Source organism: Cnephaeus nilssonii, assembly GCF_951640355.1.
Source record: "Cnephaeus nilssonii genome assembly, chromosome: 11".
Classification (NCBI taxonomy): Eukaryota; Metazoa; Chordata; class Mammalia; order Chiroptera; family Vespertilionidae; genus Cnephaeus; species Cnephaeus nilssonii.
In genome coordinates, this window is record NC_137082.1 from 70865661 (window position 1) to 70886742 (window position 21082).

The 21082-nt window shown below is 44.2% G+C and overlaps 1 protein-coding gene across 6 annotated transcripts in view; it reads left to right on the forward strand.

Moving 5' to 3' along the window:
• The window catches only part of PTPRT (protein tyrosine phosphatase receptor type T), a 932116-nt gene that overhangs the window by 427083 nt on the left and 483951 nt on the right, over nucleotides 1-21082 (forward strand). For all 6 annotated transcript variants that reach the window (XM_079783687.1, XM_079783689.1, XM_079783688.1 and 3 more), the window contains exon 7: nucleotides 4737-5030. In XM_079783687.1, the coding sequence (XP_079639813.1) occupies nucleotides 4737-5030 (294 nt within the window). The remainder of the gene's footprint in view (nucleotides 1-4736; nucleotides 5031-21082) is intronic.

Genomic DNA, 21082 nt, shown 5'->3' on the forward strand with positions numbered 1-21082 from the left:
TCATGCCCCCTTCCGGGCAGTCACCCCACCAGGGGCAATGCTTTTCTGATTATTAGTAATATTTGATCACCCAAATCAATATGTAGTATGTTCCAATACCCCAGAGGGTTCTCCCATGCTTCGTCTTGCTCATCACCTGCTCCCATAAGTAACTGTGATTCTGACGTTTATCGCCATAGATCAACTTGCCTGTTCTTGAACTTTTCCTTTGAATGGGATCATCATGCATCCTTCCCTTTTCTTGTTTTACAGAACATCAATTTCTTTTGAGATCCATCCATGTGGTGTATCTGCAGTGTGTTCCTTTTTCCTTGCTGTGTAGTATTCTGTTGTACGCATATGCATCAGTTGGTTGAATCATAAGCACCCAACAGCTCTGAATCAACTTCTTTCTCTCCTGACATCTCTTTCAGTCCTTGAGTGGAAGCTAGCATGTGGGTTCCTTGCAACCAGCTCTGTGTCTTTTTTGTTCACTGTTGTACCCTCAATGCCCAGGACAGAGTGTGATGTATATATAGCAGGTGCCCAGTGTGGGTATAATGAATGAATGAATGAACCATTGTTCAGAACACATCGTTTTCATTGTGTTCTATTCTAGTCCTGTGTATACTTCCCCATTCAAATCAGAACTACAGGATTCTCAGGACAATTTCTTTGCCCACAAACTTACATGAATTTCAGGGCCCACAGATCACACTCAAGCTCTCTCTATAAGAGCTTTCCGAACCTCTAGACCAGACGAGGTCCCTTTACAGGCATCATAATTACCTCTGTCACCCCATCATGACCCTCATTGATCTTTATTGTCATTGCTGCTCTCATTGGCTGCCCTACCCTCTGACTCCTCTATTTCTTTCCACCTGTATTTCTTTTCACCACTAAATTCCGCATTCAGCACTCTGGCCCATGAGAAGCACAGGGTATGTACTGGGTAGGACTTCTTACAGAGGGAGTTTCTCTCTGTGAGATTGTTCATCTCAAGTCCACAGCCATTAGACAAAGTCCTTGTGAAGAGAGAAGCGGATTTGAGAACATGCCCTCTGCTAAGGATCGAATGTTTGTGCCTCCTCCCCCAATTCATCTGTTGATGTTCTAACCCCGCATGTGATTGTACTAGTTGGGGGTGCCTTAGGAAGGTGATGAGGTTTAGATGTGGTCATGGGGGTGTGTGTGGAGCCCCCATTATGTGATTAGTGCCATTATGAGAAGAGGAAGAGACTAGAGACCTCTTTCTTCCCACTGTGTGAGGACACAGCAAGAAGACAGCAGTCTGCAAACCCCAAGGAGGCTTCTCGCCACAAACTGAATTGGCAAGCATCTTGATCTTGGACTCCCCAGCCTCCAGAAATGTCTGTTGTTTAATCCGCCCAGTCTGTGGTGTTTGTAATGGCCACCTAAGCTGCTCAGACATCCTCTGTGGATGATTTCTACTTAGGACATAACATTTCATGGGGAGGGGCTTGTCTTCATCCTTTAAATATTTTAGACCAAATATTAAATCTATGAATGTGTTTGGTGGACCATGGTCATGGAAAGCTAGACACTTACTTGAGTTTGTCCTGTGGAAATCTTAGCATGTTCATCTTCACCCAAACGTTTGGGAATCTGAGAGCCTGTAAGTACTAGATCTCTGACCTCTCCGTCAAGTTCTATCCTCGGACACGATTGGACTCCCAACCTCTAGCCCGTACAGCAAAGGGTGGCTGCGGGTCCCAGAGAAGTGTAAGCTGTATGGGCATGTGGTCTGTCTTCCTTTATTCTCAACATAGACTCTTCAGGGCTTTGTGCATGGGCTTCATGAGGGTTGGTGGGTTCCGGAAATGGTGTGCGAACTCTAGGTATTGTGCATATGTGCATTTTCCTGGGATGGGAGCCTGGAATTTCTTACCGTATTTTCACAAGGCCCCATGCATCCCCCTAAGTTCAGAACTACTGGTGTCAGGTTCCTTTAATGGCCCTTCTAGTTAATCATTGAAGTATCTCTCTCAAGCACAAGAGTAGAAGGAGTGGAGCAGGGATGCTACCTGAGCCCCGAGTTATGAAGCCCCACACCCACTTCTTCTAGCTTTACGGGCCCTGAGCCCTCTCTGACTCTCGGTGGTTGCATTAGCTGGCTTCCTAGGCTTCTTGCACTGTCTGGTTGAACAGTTCATCACAGACAGAGAGGAGAGCTGACACAAATCGGCATGGTCTTTCTGTGCATTTTGTAAAAAGGTGGTGTCTACCAAAAAATTTATTGTGTGTCTTATCCCAGCTTCTGTCTCTTGGAGCCACTAGTACATGGGACTTCTAAAGAATGCCAATCACAATCAATGAATTTCGAGAAAAAGAATAGACAACACAATGATCTTTTTGGTACCAGGGACAGGAAACACTACAATGTTTTCTTGAGAGGACAGAGGGAGAGATGGCTGCATGGGCCCGTCTGCGCAGGGACACATGAGCCAGTAAGTCATTGGAGATGGAGACATTTATATACTAAAGGGGATGTTTGCAACTATGCTTGCACCAACCATCAGAAATACGCGAAAAGAGACTCAACATTTGGGAAGATTAATACTTTATTTTCTTTCTGGTGGTCAGCAATTTACTGCTAATTTTGAAAATGGAGAGCACAAACCATAGTGGAAGTCGATGGAAGAGAGTTTAATGTGGCCCCTTGTGCCAGCCCTGAAGTATTGAAGTCAGCTGCTCTGAGTTCTGTCCAGGGCCTGTCAGTGAGTAATTTGATTAAAGGGTTGGGCAGGGTCTTCTCAGAGCTGCAGATATCACCCATGAGGCCTCACTGGAGATGGATAGAAACTCGGGAGAGTTGATCATGGTGATCAGAGGATCCGTATATTGAAAATGCACACAGGGTGAGCCCAGAAATTATCTGTCTGCCAACTTAACTTCTCTACCTGGAACAAATTATCCAAAAATCAATTTGCAAACACCTTTGAGATAACAAGGCCTTGAGTAATAACCTCCATGGCTTTGTAAAGAAAAGCATCTAGCTTGACTAATCTGCTTAATTTCCTTCTCTGACCAAATGGCAGGCTATAATAGAGGCAATCTGAAGCTGTCCCTTAAGATTTGCTCTGAGCCACTCTGAGAAAATATTGTCCAACACTGTCTCATAGCAATTATTCTGTTTGCAGAGAATCTTTGTTGTTAGGTAATTAATTAGAAAGAAAACATGGAATGAGTTTTATCTATCCGGAAGCGCTCACCTGAGTTCCAAAGTGAAGCTCGTACCTGCCTCAGTCACCTGAATAACCCAGAGGTTCTCTTAAAGGTCTTGAATCTTGTTCTCCACTCTCAAATGCCTACCCCACCCTCCACTTCCTAAATCTGCTCATTAACTTGCTCGTACCTCTTTACAGATACTCCCATTCCTGGAAGTTGGTCCTAAGAAAACATGAGACAAGCGGGACTGGAGTCCCACAAGGATGTTCATTAAAGCATCAGTTACCATAGCAAAACTTAGAGCAATTCATGTACCCAACAAATGGAGACTAGTTAGTGTGATCACCTTATGGGTTATTTGGTAGCTATTAAAGACAGGGATGGTAAAATCCAGGTAGTATATATGCAAATCCCTTAAGATATAATAAGATGAAGGAAAAACAAATGTACATTGTATCTATGTGTTACTGGAACCGCATGAAAAAAAAGTTGACATATATGAATAGGAACTGGAATGGAACATAGAGAAATAAAAAAGGCTATTATGTTGGGTGGTAGGGAAGGGAATACATTTTCTCTTGTTTCTTGCTTTCTTTATTGTTGTTCCATGGCTATTTTTTGCAACAAATAAAAAATATATCCCCTTTGATTTTTACAAAATGGGCATCAAGAGGCAAACAGCCTCCCCAGGGGAGAGCTGGTCTTGGAAGGCATGAGGTTGTGGGTTCCATCCTGCCTCATGTTCCATGATCTTGGTTCGGTGACCTGGTCAGTTGAGTTCTAAGTTTTTTTCTCCCCATCAAAACAGAGGTGATAATGTCTCAAGAACTATGCAAAATAATGCAAGTGAGGTTCCTTGGCCGATGAGAAGTACACACTAAACGTGGATTTCTGCAGCTTTGCCGGTGGGAGGCCACCACAAAGGCATGTTCAAAGCCTGGTCTCTTTAGCTGAAGATACATAGAGTGGCAACAGGTCGCAAATACAGTACAACTTGGCATGGCTTTTTCCTTGACCCTTGATTCCCACTGGGGCCGCTGTAGCCAGTGGCACTGTCCCTGCTGGAGGGACCTGCTGGGATCGAGGGAGAAGCTGGATGCTTGCTGTGCCGTCATCCTTTCTCTACTGAGGCTCAAGTCACTCTCAGGGAGAGCTTCCACTAGGAATCTCTGTGTTCCTGTACAAGCCATGTATGCAAACGTCAGACAACCCTGGGTTTTGAACCAAACTCTGCTTCAGTAAAGGCAGGTTCTCATTTGAGGATTGAAAGCGGAATATTAACCCAGACAGCTTTGCCGTGTTCGGGAATGACCCTTCCCTCACAAGCGCCCTCTCCCTTTTCTTCCTTAAATGAAAGAGCTAGGGGAGGTATGACATGCAGTTAGTGAAGAAATACTGATTCAGGTACTTACATACAAAAGCGTGAAAATCACAGTAAGACATGAATGGGGTTAAGGAGGGATTTGGGCTGTTTTATGGCTCTGTCTGGAATCCTGTCCCTCACGGGCTTGGCTTTTGTTCTGTAGCCATGAGCGTCTGATGTCCTTTTCTGACCGTTTGTCTTCCAGAGCCTCCCACACCCATCGCCCCCCCAGAGCTGCTGGCTGTGGGGGCCACGTACCTGTGGATCAAGCCGAATGCCAACTCCATCATCGGGGACGGCCCCATCATCCTGAAGGAGGTGGAGTACCGCACCACCACGGGCACCTGGGCCGAGACCCACATCGTGGACTCGCCCAACTATAAGCTGTGGCATCTGGACCCAGATGTGGAGTATGAGATCCGGGTTCTACTCACAAGACCAGGAGAGGGGGGCACAGGGCCCCCGGGGCCTCCGCTCACCACCAGGACCAAGTGTGCAGGTAAGAGCCTGCGTCCTGGCTTCATTTTGGGGTGCTGGGCAGATGCCGTGTGTGATCTTCCTCTGTGACAGTCCTGCCTAAACGTCTCGGTGTGAGCGTGCGTCCTGTTGGGGAGGAAAACAGTCAGGGTGTTGGTGTAGCCTTAGAGGACCTCCTGGCTTTGGTGACAGCTCTGCAGACCTCCTGGCTTTGACAGACTCTAGCTGTGTCCGGTTCTGACAGTGTTGCCAGTGGGAGGCTGGTTCGAGCTCACCAAGGGCTTCCCTGCCGTCACTGTCCGAGGCCTCCTGTAGTCGTGTTTCTGAGGGCTCCCGGCTCTGACCGTGACCCCTGAAGGTCTCATTTGGACTTTATCTCTGAGTGCTTCCAGTTCCTGTTGTATTTCTGACTGAAGCTGTGTCCCTGAGGACCCCTGGGCTGGGCCTCTGACCCTAATGAGTTCTTGATTTTGACTATTCATCTGAGGGTCCCTGACTCCATGTTCCCAGGGGTACTTGGCTCCACCTGTTTCTCTGTGGTTCCTGCATGCTGCTTACCAGTTTGCTGGCTGGGGCTGTGTCTTGGAGGAGGACTATTTGGATCCAGCTGTGTCCCTGAGGGCTCCGGGCCGCTCTGCTGTTTCTAATAAGGGGTGTTGGCTGAGATTATGTCTCTAACTAGATCCCTGAAATGTCCCAGCTCTGAATGCACCTCAAGAAATGAAAAGAACTCAGTGTTCACTTTTTTTGGCAAATCACGTTATTTGTATTATCTCATTTCCCCCTCTAACCATTCAGTATAAGTATTTTTATCTCATATATACATGAATGAATGGAGACTCAGTGTTTTACACATTGTGTTCCAAGTTATAGAATTGGCCAGTGGCAGTCAGGATATGCACCTGACTCAAATGCCCTTGGTCATTGGTTGCAGCATGGTGAATAAGCAGAGAGGTGTGTGCCATCTGTGCGGTACAAACAGCTGGGGGTGTTTCAGTGGGGGGTCAGGGACGCCATGGCACGGGCTGCTGGCTTCCCAGGGACAAGGCGTCATGATGGCTTCGGGGTGGGGAGAGAAAGGCCTGCCTGCACAGTGCCTGCCATGGAACAAAAAGCCAAGTAAAACACAGTCCATTCGGCTACAGTGTGACATGCGTGTTCTTAAAAACCACTGTACTCTGCAAAGCCATGCAGTAAAAATAAATGGGCTTGTGAGGCATGACACATGTACTTCATCAGGGTCACCTTAAAAAAAGAAAGAGAAGCCGAAACCGGTTTGGCTCAGTAGATAGAGCGTCGGCCTGCGGACTGAAAGGTCCCAGGTTCGATTCTGGTCAAGGGCATGTACCTTGGTTGCAGGCACATCCCCAGTGGGGGGTGTGCAGGAGGCAGCTGATCTATGTTTCTCTCTCATCGATGTTTATAACTCTCTATCCCTCTCCCTTCCTCTCTGTAAAAAATCAATAAAATATATTTGGAAAAAAAAAGAGAGAGAGAAACCTAGTAAAACTGGTGGCACAATTTTATACACATTAATGGCCAAGATATGCATAAAAAATGCAACACCTGTGGTGTGTTAGCTTGGAAAGCCCTGACATTTGCTTGTGGAAGTGAGCGTCAGAACGGTTGCAGCCTGAAAGGCAAGGTGAAATGGTGAGGAGGGTGTCGGAAAGCGATGGCGCGTGATACACCCGGTGTGGCTGGATGTGGCTCATCACACCGGCCGCGCGCTGAGGGAGCAGGGAGATGCTGCAGGTGGGTGCTCTGTGTGTATTCCTGTGTGGCTCAGTTCAGTTGGGTACAGTTTTCCGCTTCACTCGTGTCTGCATACAAATGTGAAATTTGCGTTACGCTCAGATTGTTTCCTAATATGTCAGTCATGATGGAACCCATCCACATTGTCAAGATAAGAGTTCCAGAGGAATTGACTAGAACCATTCTAAAGTATCTCAGTTGTGTATCTTGGCACTATGTAACCCAAAGTTAATATTTCCATTGCTAGGGAATATTCCTTTGAAAGTTATTGAACCACTGTGATGAATGGAAATGCCGTTTTCTTGATTATTTTCAAAACTGGGCCTTTGGTAAAATTCCTCATTGAAACCTGATTATGAAACTTACTACTTTAAAAGGACATGGGATATGTTATTAAATCGGGTAATGCCTTATCTCAGCTTTGCAATTCAATATCCATCCATAAAAATAATTGATTCTATCCTGCCGACGAGACTTTCCTCTTTCCACAGGGTAAATCTAAGGGTTTCCAAGGTTTTCGATCTTTATAAATGATATTCAAAGTACTGTTAGGAGCCCCCATGGACTTATTGCTGATGATCATATAATACAGTTTGAAATTCAATTGCAAGATGATCATCTCAATAAAAATTTACAATCTATTGAAAATTGTTGCCATGACCGTGTAATGGATTTTGCATGTTGAAAACACAATTGTCTGACTATCACTATAAAAATTCTGAGTTGAAATGCTGTTTATAGCTTTATATTTTAAAAAATGTTGTTTAAGTAAGTTATGACTAAAATCTTTAATAACCCACATTTTCTAAAATGTGTCATCAAGAAGATAATCTTTCCCACAGTTCCACTGATGGTAGAATGTTCTTTGCCTCATAATTAATTTTTAAGAGAATTCCAAGGTTGATATTCATTTATGGGTTGGTAGTCTGAGTCCTCCTACCCCTTCCCTATTCATTATTAATAGCACTGAAAACATACTCATTGTTTTACAAAATAGAAAATGAGAGTGTGGAGGGTGGAAGGTATAATTTCTGCCCAGAGGAATTTACAGGCTGGGTTTAGATTCCAACAAAACAGCATAAAGGGTAAAACATAAACATAAAGTCAGTTATTGAAATGCCAAACTTCATGGAGGAAAACAAGGCTGGTGTGGAAAGAGCCATGCTCTTAGAATGATCTGGAGCAGTGGTTTTCAAAGTGTGGTCCCCAGGCCCCTGCATTGGCACCCCTGGGAACATTCTCAGGCCCCACCCCCCTGACGTAATGACTCAGAAATTCTTAGATTGGGGCCCAGAGATCTATGCTTTAAGGAGCCCTCTGGGTGATGCTGATACACACCCACATTGAAGAACTACTGACAGACTGTGACACACCAACACGCCACGTTCAGAATGCCCGTTTTAATGCTTGATCCTTGAGACGTCGCTGAGAGGTAGATAGGAGGAAAACGTAGGCTCAGAGTGATCAAACCAAGGTTACAAATCAATTCAGAGCTTAGAGCGAAATCTCTTGACCTGAGGAACTCCCCAGTACGTGGACTGACGGAGCTTCCCCTGCAAGTGTCCACTTGAGTGTGGGGTTGGGTGATAGGGAGACTGGTCACTATGGAGACCAGCTGAGAATGAATGGCTGCCATGCCCTGTAACAGTAGTCCTTTTCACCAGACATTTACTGAGTCACTTCCATGTGCCAAACTCTGTGCTAGGCACCGGGGGCAGAAGCTGGCCTAAGAACGGAAATGCTAAAAGCAGGCAGAGGCTCATAGCCAAAACGTACAAGTTCAGGTATAGCTCAGTAAGATACTAGAGGGCCCAGTCAGCAAGGGCAGGTGGGGATGTATTATGGTTCTGCCAGGTCTGACAGGGCACTGAGCAGGTAAACCATCAGGGCACTGGCAAGGTCCAACCCTTAAGGGTAGATATCATCAATAAGAGTTTGGCTACAGGGCAGCATCCCAGACCAATAGTAAAGAGTTCAGAGCAAGACTCTTAGCCAATTAAGTTGGAGCCTGGACAGACTGTCAGCTGGGATCTGGGAATGGGGGGATGGGAGGAGAGGGCCAAAGATGACACTCCCAGGCTTCTGGTTGGGATGACTGAGAGATGAGTGGTGGAGCCATTTTCTGAGGTGGAAAACACAAAAGATGGTCTAGGGCAGTGATCGGCAAACTGCAGCTCGTGAGCCACATGTGGCTCTTTGGCCCCTTGAGTGTGGCTCTTCCACAAAATACCATGGCCTGGGCAAGTCTATTTTGAAGAAGTGGTGTTAGAAGGAATTTAAGTTTAAAAAATTTGGCTCTCAAAAGAAATTTCAATCGTTGTACTGTTGATATTTGTCTCTGTTGACTAATGAGTTTGCCGACCACTTGTCTAGGGGCAAGGCAGTGAGTTTAGGTTTACATACCTTGTGTGTGAAGTGAAGACGCACAGCTGTATTTAAACCTGGAGCTCAGGGAAGACCAGCAGATTACCTCTCCCTCTGCCGTGAGAACCACCTGATTGCACCTGGATTTTAAAATCAAAGGGACTTCTTAGCACCGATGAAAGCAATTTAATTCTCTTTCTTCATGCTGTTCTCTTGAGATGCCCCATTCATTTACTTTTTTCATTCATCATTTTGTTCCTTTTGCTCCATTTAATCATTCACCATCCTTCCTGAGATACAGGCCTGGGGAGCAAATGTGATCATGTACATCAAAGTGCTTTGGAAAGCTCCAAATGCTCTTTAGATGCTTATAATGAAACCAATCATCATTATTTGTTGCTGCTGCTGTTACGCATGTTATGACTATGAATCATCATATCGATGCAGGAAGTCTTACTTGTCCATTTCTCTGGACTGACTGGCATCTGGAAGGGTGGGCATATTCTTTTGTTGTTCTTCATCATCCAATGGGAAATCCCACTTCCGAACATGATGAGCATATTGTCCTATGGCCTCTCAGAGGTTTTCTTGTCTAGAACAGTGGGTGGCTTCCTCTGGTACAGCCCCAACAGCAGACATCCAGTGATATGAGTGGGGCCTAGGCTTCCTGAGGCTGTTTGGTGCCCACACAGCCTCACTTTGAATGCTGCCTCTGATGCGAAGTTCACACTCTCGCATGGCAGACTATCTCACTGCTGGGATTGGGTGGTTACTAGTATTCTCTACCCAGTGTTAGCCTGGTTATCATGCACTTCTAAACGGGGTCCGTTGTAGGAGCAGAGACTCTCCATCAGGTTTAAAAGAGTTGGAGCAGCAGAGGTAGATGGGAGGAAAACTTAGGATCAGAATTATCAACTATCTGGAGCCCACAGGAGAACCCAGGGCAATGGCATTGAGAATGGGGACCAAGCTCAGTAAGTAGAGAAGGCAGGTGAAATAGAGGTGCAGACACAACATTGGTCCAGCTTGTCTCTGCGTCTCCTCTGCAGGTACCACTTTGAATGGCCTGGGCACTTGCTTGTTGATGTCTTAAACCATCACCCAGCATCAGGCAGAGAAACTCTCCCTCATTGTAACCTAAATCTGTCTCCATGCAACACCCACTTACAGATCCTGGTTTTGATCTCAGGGGACATATTCCTCCTCATCTCTAAAACAGGTCTTTAGCCACCTAAAGTGGTACAATCTCCGGAAAGTTCTTCCCTTTATCCCCCAGAGTCCTGCTTGAGCCAGGATCTGGGCAGCAGTCTTTTCATCATGGTTATGGAGTTACCAAGCAACAATCCAGCAAGTCAAGTGGTCATACATCCCCCGTGATTGCTCACTCGTGGGAATCTCAGGCCCAGTGCCTGGGAGCCCGCTTCCTTGTGATCTCACGGCGTTCAGGCTCTCCGCGGGAAGAGTGACTGTGTACAGCCAGAAACAGGACAGGTGCTGCTGATTTGGAGGGTTCGCTTCCCATTCTTTCCACCTGCGGGTTGATTGCACATCCTGTGCTATTTACATATTTATGGATTTCTACTTGAAGTGCTATGTGTCTACCACCCTCTTTTATCCAGCGATGTGAGAGTAGGTCATTAGAATTTAGTGGGAAAAAAATAGGGGCATTAGAACCAAAAAGAATCTGGTTTTTATTTTAAGCCGCAACTTGCGGGCTGGATAATAGGTTGCTGGTCTGTGCCTCAGTTCCTTTTTTTTTTTTTTCAATTTATGGGGTAGTGCAATACACCATTTTGTTGTGAAGCTTTAGTGAGATAAGTTATATGTCTATCAGAGAACCCAGCATATAGAAGCCCCTTAGTGAACTTTATTTAGAAATAAACCTCAGGTCTGCAGAGAGGGTGTTAGAACCTAAACTGATCTTCCTCACTGTGGCATGATGAACCCTGTTAGGAAGGATTTCTCTAGTGGCTGCTGCACTTTCTCAGGCATGCGTGGGTTAGTGCAGAAGCTCTGGTTGCTGCAGGGAAGATGGGGAATGTGTGGTCGTGCAGGTGTTGCGGACTCCTTGATGTGTGGCTGTGAGACGTTGGATCATCTCACCTTATAATGGGAGGAATGGGACTGGTCCTTTTTCTGATTCTGTCTCTAGTCCCAAGTAAGAGAGGCATGTTCTCCAGAGCCTCTTTCTTACGGGAGGTCAAGGCTAGTGAGGATGGAGCCTTGCAAACAGGGGGTAGAAGTGAGTCCTGAACCTCTGCAATGAGCATCCTCAGGTGGGCACTGAGTTTCCAGTCTAGCTTGCCGTTCTAGAGTGGAGACATAGAAAGAGGGAAAGAATAATTGAGGGTCTAGAAAGTAGAAAAAAGCCACATACGTAGCTTTTGGAAGGCCTTTCTACCCCACCCCCATCTCACTGTACAATGGGGAGTAGCATAACCTGGATTAACTCTTAGGGCTCTGAATTAGAAGTAAGCACAACTTCCTTCTGGGAAGGATGATGCTATGAGCACAGACATCTAACTGCCCTGCCATAATCCTGGTGAGATGACCCACAAATCTTAAGAGAAACACATCAGAATTAGCCAGTAGAAGTGGAATCACCATCCCACTCAACATCAAAGCAACGTCTAAAGATGAATGGAGAAATCCACAGCATTGTGAAAAACTAGGGAAGGAGGGACGGGTCTCCCATGCAGGCCATGCCATGCCTGCTGTGACCACATTTGGTTTTGGAACTGCTGTGTGAGCCAAAACGTATCTGCAGATGAGCAGGCCTCTGCTAGGGCAGGGGATGTCGTCTCCTCTCCTTGCAGACCCTCTCTCTCCCTGCACTCACAGTGTCTATAAGTGGTTCCCGAAGCACCATCACTTGGCTTATGGAAGGGTAGGAGAAAAGATAAAGCCGTTTCCCCTTAGACCTACAATACACAACCTCGGAGTCGCAACCCACACAGACTCCTTATTGTATGGGCTGAGTGTGGTGTTGGGGTGAAGAGTGAGGGTCCAGTTGGCTCCTCTCAGCACTCTCTGGAAGGGACATCTGGAAGTGCCTTAGCTACCCTCTGTAGGATGTGGCAGTATTTTCCGCTTAATCGTCTCGATTTTGTAGCCTTGGTAACATTCTAAAGCAACAAGAAAAACCCTATTAAACGTCTTGTTACTCTTAAGATTTTTTCTGCCACCCCATGCTCCCTAGAGAACTAGGACCACCGGGAAGGTGAAGTACAATGGCTCAATAAACATAACTGGCAAATACTCCCCCAATCCCTCCTAACGTTGAAGGTTGAGATTTGAAGGAAAAATGAGCGACAGAGAGGCATTAATGATAGGAACAGCTAACTGTGTTTGTTTATCAAGCTAGTTGAATTTAAAAGAAATAACTCCACACTGTATTAAAATTTGAGGTCAATCATTACTATAGCTTTGGAAATCTTGAGGCAACAACAGAAGGAAAATGGATGATTATAGTAATGGAACCAGTGGCTATGCAATTAGAATATCTATCATATGCAAGGCCCATAGTGTCGGGCTTGTTTTGAGTATTTTCTTGCAATTCCTGCAGCTAGGTGGGGTGGGTATAATTCTCTCCACTGACTGCAAGGTAAGGGACCTACCCAACACCATTTATCTGGCCAAGTGGCTCAGCTGGGAATCGAGCCTTAATTATATAGCTACAAACTCAAGCTTTTTCTAATGTGACCCCAGAATCTAGCATCATTATGAAAGCATAAGGCACCATGACCAAGTTGGTTTCATTCCAGAAATACACTGATGAAAAATGTTGAATAGTAAGAAAAACTATTGGTATAATGCCTCATATCAGTAGGTCAAATGATAAAAACCATCTGATCCTCTCCAGAGAGGCTGAAAGTAATTTTAAAAAATGCAGCCTTCATTACTGATCAGAATTCTTAGTAAACTAGGAACAGAAAGGCACTTTCTTATTTGTAGCAGAAAATGTTCTTGTAGTTTCAAAGCCTTAAGAGAATAAACTAAACAAACAAACCAAAGGTTATTAAAACTAAGACATTTCAGGATTATGGTCCGACTCAGAGCAAATAAACAAAAATCAATAGCCATATGCCAGGAATAACTATAAGGATATAATAAAATGTATCCTATTCTCAAATGCAATTAAAATACAAATACTTAGGAGTAAACCCAGAAATGTGCAGAATCTATGTGAAAATGCACACACCTACAAAACTTTATCGAGGATGATAAAACAAGACCTGAATAAATGAGGAGATATATCATGTTGTTGGATTAGCAAATTTAATATTGGGAAGATATCAATTCTCCCCAAATTAATTTATGGGTTTAATACAACTGCAATCAAAAGCTTAATGGGATTCTTTTTGGAACTTGACAAAGGGATTTGAAAATTTATGTGAATGAATGTGCAGGAGAAAGTGGTGAAGAACACTTGGAAAAAGCAGCGGTGGGGTGGGGGGCATTCACTGTGAACATCGACATTTGTTACAGCTGTAATAATTAAGCCCAGAAAATCATTCAGTATGTAGTGAGACTGGGTTTTTAAAATTTATGTAAATGGAGACCTGTTTAACAAATAATATATTTGTAATTGGTTAATGATTTGGAAAAATAGAACCCATTGCATACATATCATGATATGCTATATAAGTTCTGGACCTATTAAGAACTTAACTTAAAAGCTGAAAAAAGCAAGAACCAGAAAAAAAAATAAAGAAAATGTTGTTCTTGTACTAGGAGGGACTTTCAGTTCATTAAAAGCAAACAAATATACTATGGAATTAGAGTTTACAAATTTTACTACATCAAAAGGGAAAAAGAAGGAGAAGAAAAATCTTCTATACTGTATTAACACAATTAAAAAAAGCAAATGGATAAACTGAATGTGGAGAAATATGTAACAAAATTGAGAAAGAAAGAAATACACTGAATGGCCAGATTATTATGATCTCTGAACACATAATAATCTGGCCATTCAGTGTACTTCTCTTGAGTACCTCATTTATTTGATATCAAAGATACTATAAATCGTGCACCTGATCAGTTTTCCCCTTTGCACTGGCTGATAGAAAAATCAGGGCAAATAGGTGGTTGATCTCCAGCAAAAGTCTAGAATACTTTTGGTACCCATTTACGATACAAATACACTGAGTGGCCAGATTATTATGCATTCAGAGATCATGATAATCTGGCCACTCAGTGTAATCTTACATATAAAAGAGCTCCAACAAGTCAATAAAAATGCTATCACACTGCTACAAAAAAGGCTAAGTGGTATAATCACTCCGTTGACAAAATATGAATGGTAAAGAATTTGGTGAAAAACAAATAAATGAAAAACCAGTGTCACAGATAAACAAATAAATGCAATTCTAACCTATAACATTACCAAAATATATCTATGTTTAATTGCTACTAACCAGCATTAGCAAGGAGCAGTGAAGCAGGCATTTCTGCATGTGGGTTAACTGGCACAGATACTTAGAGGACAGTTTGCTAATTTCTCTTTAGCAAATAATCAGAGCTGCTCAAAAAGGGTTGTATGCATAGAGGGCATCACTGCATTCTTTGTGAGGGCAAAAACTTGGAAATCACTTAAGTGCATCGCCAATAGGAGAATAGCTAAATACATTTTGTGCACGCCCATAGTGGGAATCTATGCTGGTATTGCAAACCATGTTTTTACAGAATATCTGATGGCATGGGTCAGCATTCATTTAAAAAGAAAAAAAAAAAGCTTACTAAAACCACATATGCCAGTAAGTCCCAATTTTTTCAAAATATAACTACGCAGCCCATCTATTGGCTGGGGCCAGTTATCTGCTAGAGCTATAAAGTATTGACGTGAATCCCCTGTTCCAGATCCTGCCACAAGACCTCTGGAGATTCCCAGGGGAGCACATGTGGCCCCATTCACCGCCTGCCTTGACTTATTGGACCTCACTGTTTCTCTGCGCTGTCCTAACTGGACCAGATGTGGAACGGGTCCCTCCCACCACCCTCCCCACAGCTGCAGGAACACAAGGCAGTTTCCTGCAGCGTGGAACTGCTCTTAGTGTTTGCGAGGTCTCAGGCAAGGGACTGCTACTCAGCAAACAATTCAAAATCCTTCCACAGACTTACAGTCCTTTCAGTGGGCAGGTTTTTTTCACCTCTCCCTCTCCCACACCCCTCCCCCCAGATCACCCACAGGTGCTGCAAAGTGTTCTCATTACCAGAGCAGTTCATCTTTCCCTAAATCAGTTTCCACCTTCAGGTTCAGGCCCCTCTTTGCATATCTTTTGCACTGAGGTGAACATTAAGGGGGGCCTGGGGAGGGCGGCTAATGCTGAGATCAAAGCCTTTATTTTAATGGGAACAACCTGCCCTCAAAAGTATTTCTTTAATTTATCTGCATCGTGTACTGCATGCACAGATACACATAGGACATATATGGTATAGATTTGTGAGTGTGTGTGTGATGAGGTTATGGGTCACTGTCAGTATTTTCTCTTTGTTTTGCTGTGCTGTATAAAATTTATACAACTTAAAAGCAGGTTTCCCCCTTAGAATTAAATGTGAATGTGAAAGATTGTTATACGTTTAAAGCATGCTGTATAAATGTGGGAGGTTATTTTTTATCATATTTAGTGAGTGATTGACATTCCTGCAAAATACAGGAATTGCTGCACATTTGCGGAAGCCTGGGCTGCAAACCAAGCATTAGACTTCATTCAAACGGAGCAAAGCACAGTCAAATGAGAGGTTGGCCCTTAGCCCAGTGTGAGTTTGAATCCAGGTTCTGTCATCAAGATGCTGGATAGCTTTGGGCAATCCGCTGAACCTCTCTGAACCAGTTTCCTCATCCATTGAATAGGGATAATACTGCTTACCTCATTGGGTAGAAATAAGGGTAGAAATTGGGTAGAATGTTAATGATGGCTAAGAATGCACTGACTCTGCTTGCAATCCATGAGGAAGGTATGGTTCATCATCACCATCACTACCACGGCTTAGAGAGGTTAAGTACTTTGTTCCAAGCACAAGGCTGAGGAAGTGGCTGAGGTTAGGGCCCATGGAGTCTGATTCCAGTCCCTGTTCTTAAAAAAACACATATATATATATATATATATATATATATATATATATATATATATATGTTGATTTCAGAGAGAAGAGAGAGAGATAGAAACATTAATGAAGAGAGAGAATCATTGATAGACTGCCTCCTGCATGCCCTCTGCTGGGGACAGAGCCTGCAACCGGGGCATGTTTCCTGACTGGGAATTAAACCCTGACCTCCTGGTTCATAGGTCAGTGCTCAACCACTGAGCCACATTAGCCGGGCCCAGTCCCTACTCTTCCGCCACCTGGTGATATAAGTGCAAGTCCCCAGCACAATGCCCAAAACGTAGTAGGTGCTTAGCAAATGGGAGTTTTGGCAAGTTAACACCCTAGACTCTCTTTCTCTCTCCCTACCCAGATCCCCCTCACCAGTTAACCCCAAGGTCTTCACTGCAGTGGGTCAAGGGGAAACGAGGAGCCACTTGCTGTGTTTCCAAAGGGACCTGGGAGGACCCAGGATTTCAAGGGCTTGATATGCAGCCTCAGCCAAAAGTATGTGAGAGCCAGAGGAATCCCAGGGTGCCTTGCCTATCACTGGCCCCTTGGGAATGCATGGGTTCTGCTACCCTGGGGAGAAGGGGAGAGTTAGTTGCACAGAGCAGAGAGCACGCACCTGCCTTGAGGCAGAGAGGAACTGACTGTGCAGGCCAGGCATGAGGGCAACCGCAGTCAGTCGTGGTTTCTAAATCACACCCACCATTGGCTGGTCTCACGGTCATTCTAAGATTCTTGAGGGACACTGTGACAAAAGCTGGGGGATCTATGGGGACCCAGCAAGGAGTGCTTGGCCACCCACTATTGCCATATAGACGTGCCTACCTAGGGATGTTTTGAATCATTAGAAGCTTGTAACTCTTCCAACCAGCCCTCTTCTTGGCTGGGCCCAAGGCTGAGAGAGGGTGCCGCTGCTACAGCCACTGTGGGGGCTGGGCTGTTGTTCCCGCTTGTCCTCTTCCTCCTCAGGCTTGAGAAAAACAGAGTAATCTCAACACCAAAGCAAAGTTTTGAAAATAGAAAATATGTGTTTCCTGAATACCAATTAATGTTTTGCTGGCACATATTCCATTTCAATCATTGACCTTATTCTTATTATGTAATTATGTCTCGTGTGCCATTTATAGTCCCCATCTGTCACTCAACGCCAAACAGTAAGTACTTTACAGATTATTAAGGAGTTTTCAACATTGTTTTAATGGCCCCATAGAGTCCCATAGGGTCTAATTACAACAATTTACTAAATGATTCCTGTATTGTTGGATATTTGGGTGTTTTCCAAAATGTTGCCATCATTCCGCCTGTAGCCTTCCGCTTGAATTATTTTCTTAGGCTGCATTTGAAGGAGTGCGGCATTAAAAGGTAGAGGTAACCTTATGGCTTTGCAACATTTCACAGATTGCTTCCAGTGAAATAATTATGATCTTTTATAATGACATGAGCACTTTCAGTGTAACCTTGACGGAATTTTGTACTATATAATTTTTTAAAAAAATTTTTGGCCATTTCATAGGCGTGAAGTGATAGTTCAAGTCTACGTTAACTCATGTCTGTCTCTAACCTCCACTTTTGCATTCTTCTCTGCCTTGCTCACATGTGCCAGCCATTCCCGTCTTTTTTTCTGTCCCCCAAAACCACCGTGGCCAAGCTTTTCCCTACCTTGGGGTTCTTGCCCAAGCTGTTCCCCTTCCTGAGGACTCTCTTCCCATGCACACTCCTCCCTAGCTAACTCATCATCATCCTTTACCTGTCCCTTTAAAAGTCACAGGACAGAGAAACCTTGCTTGACATCCTGTTCTAAATTAGTCTCCTCCCCACCTTCCTTTTAACCACTTATGGCACTCTTCCTCTTCCTAGAACGTACCCTAACTTGTAATCAGATAATTATTTGTGTGCCTGTTTGTTTACTGCATGCCTTTTCCATCAGACGATGTACTTCCTGAGGACAGCACCCTCCCTCATCTGTTCTGCTCACTCATGCCTGGCACGTAGTAGGCCTTCAATAAATAGGAGTCGAACGCATACATGTTGTGTAGATAGATGTGTGCACTGCAGAAAATTTGAAACATCATAAACATACACTGACAGAAATATAAATAACTCAATACAGCATCACTCAGTGATAACAACTGTTACCTACTTGGTTTTTAAAAATAGTTTCATGTTTTATACTTAACTCATGAATCAGTATAGGGTTGTTGATTTTGGTCTTTGGTAAATGATGAGGTTTCAAACAAAGAGACATCGTGGAGGCAGGGTGAGAAGTCTTTAGGGAGAGAGAAGGGAAGGAAGCTGGGTGGTGGACCCAAAGATGCTTCCCAACAGAAAATGTGTCAGAGTGCGGGCCCTAATTGTGAGCTTCCTACCTGCCAGGATAAGGATAGCAGGGCAGACCTCAGGCTGCTGTTAGGGAAACTCATTCTGGGAGGGAAGCGCCAACCCTGTCCAAGGGGCCGGCACCACCTGCATTTGCAGATCCTTTCCAGTAACTATCTTCCTAGAGCCTCCTGTAAATATTATCTCTATTTATCCTCACCATGAGTCTGAAACTAATTTGGATAATCACTCCCATTTTCCACCGGGGGACCCTGAAGCTCTCAGGAGTCAAGTGGCCTTCCCTAAATTCCAGATCTTACCAGAGTGTGGAATAATGTTGTCTGACCAGGCTCTTCCACTTTCCGCTCTCCGGCCACAGCGGAAGGTTCCTGTGTGCTGTGAATCTCGGATTAACCAGATGGCTTGGAGGGAAGGTGGGGGTGATGGGGCAAAGAAGGCAGGGGTTCTGATTAATTGAATGTTTGTTTTTTTATTATTTAAAGGTTAAGCAGAAAATCCATTTAAACTTGGCTCAGACTATTTTATATAGGATGGTATATGAACTAAACACAATAAAATTGAGCCCAGAGGAGTATCTCTGAGAAGAAAGAAGTCAGGAGTCTGATCCTTAATTGCCTTAGAGTCGTGCATGCGCTTGACTGCTGTACCCACTCCCAGGCCTCTGATCAACGCCGCAGCAGCTTAAACGTTTAAAGGCCTCTCCCAGGCAGCAAAGGGCCGTCCTGCCGTCTTGCGCTGCACTGGACTTTAAGCTCCCTGAGTACAGCGCTCTGGGCATCTCACCTGTGTCTGGCTGGCATACCCAGGGATTGAAGAGTGGAGGAGTATGCATCCTTGGTCAGATGTGGCTATCAAAGTAACAACATTCTGTATGATGGGGAGTTTAGGATTCAGAGTGAGTGGGCAGTGTGTAATATGCCACATAAAATATCCCCAGAGCATGACACTTAATTCTGGCCACATATTCACCAAGACACGGGATGAAAGATACTACCTAGGAGAGTGCTAGTGTCATGGGGATGAGCTAGTAACCCATCGTGTGAGCCGGATGCAGATGCTGACCAAGATGTTTGCTTGCAAATTAGAGACGGGTGCCTGGAGTACATGGCGGGAAAGATAATGCTGGCTTTCACATTATAATGAAATTTTGTAGAGACGATGAAAGAAATATATTTTCATTATTTTTATATTGGAAGATACAGGAAAACACGAAACAATGTACAAAGCACCCATAAATCACCACTCAGATATAGCTACTCCACACTTTGGTATAATGAACACTTCCCATTAGGGTTTTATTTTTTTAATTTTAATGCAGACATGTATGTCCCCTTAGACAAACTTGAGCCAACATGTACATGTTGATCTGTAACCGATTTCCTTAATAGTATATAATGAATATATTTCCATGTATTTACCCATTTTTACGTCAATAAATACAAACATATATTGAATAACTCCATATACCAGGTATGGAAGTTGATGTTATGTTTGGAGCATGGTGAATTAGACATGATCTTGGTTTTTATGGATCCTGAAGACTGATGGGAGAGTCATACGTTACATTTCATGTGAATACAGAAACACAGTCCATCCTCATTACTCGCGGACTTTGTATTTGCAAACTCACCTACTCGCTAAAATGTATTCATGACACCAAAAATCAATGCTCATGGATTCCGCAGTCATTCGCACACATGCACAGAGGGTGGAATACTGGCGTTGCCTAATGCACACGCTCCCCGATGAGGTCGGACAAGGTGACATTTTGCCTTTTTGTTTCAGGTCTCCTACTGTAAACACAGATCCTTTTCGTGGTCTATTTAATGCTGTATTTCCCCCATTTCTGTGCTTTCTGTTGGCGATTTTGCTGTTTACAATGGTCCCCAAAGGTAGCACGGAAAGACTGCCGAGGGTTCCTAAGTGCAAGGAAGCTGTGATGTGCCTCCCGGAGAAAATGCGTGTGTGAGGGAAGCTTTGTTCAGGCATGAGCCACAGTGCTGCTGGCTGTGAGTTCAGTGTCAATACATTAACAATATATATTAAGTAAGGTGTCTTAAAACAAACACACATGACATAAACTTATATGTTAAAGGTGCTTTGTCAGAGGCTCCAGGAACCCGGGCTCGTGTTTCCTCTACTGTGGTTCAGCATTTGCTCTCCGTGCAACTTGCTAGAGCATAACCACTACGAACAGTGAGAACCACTGCGCATGGACAAACAGAAAGGTGGGTGGGTCAGGGATGGAGAAATACGTTTGGGTTGTTGGCTTCAGATAACACTTAAAACTGTTAAGAGAGAATTTTCATGAAAAGGTAAAATCATGATTTGCAGATCGATGGAAAAATGAACCTGATTTTATTTCATTTATTTACCAGGAATCTGGTGAGGTGTCCCAACCAGTCCAGAGGCCAATCCAAAAATCAGAGACACTTATAGATCAGGGATATTGACATCAAAATGCAAATGGAGACAAAAGGGGCTTTGTTTTCCTATGGGAGGGGGCAGAATGCCCCACCCTCA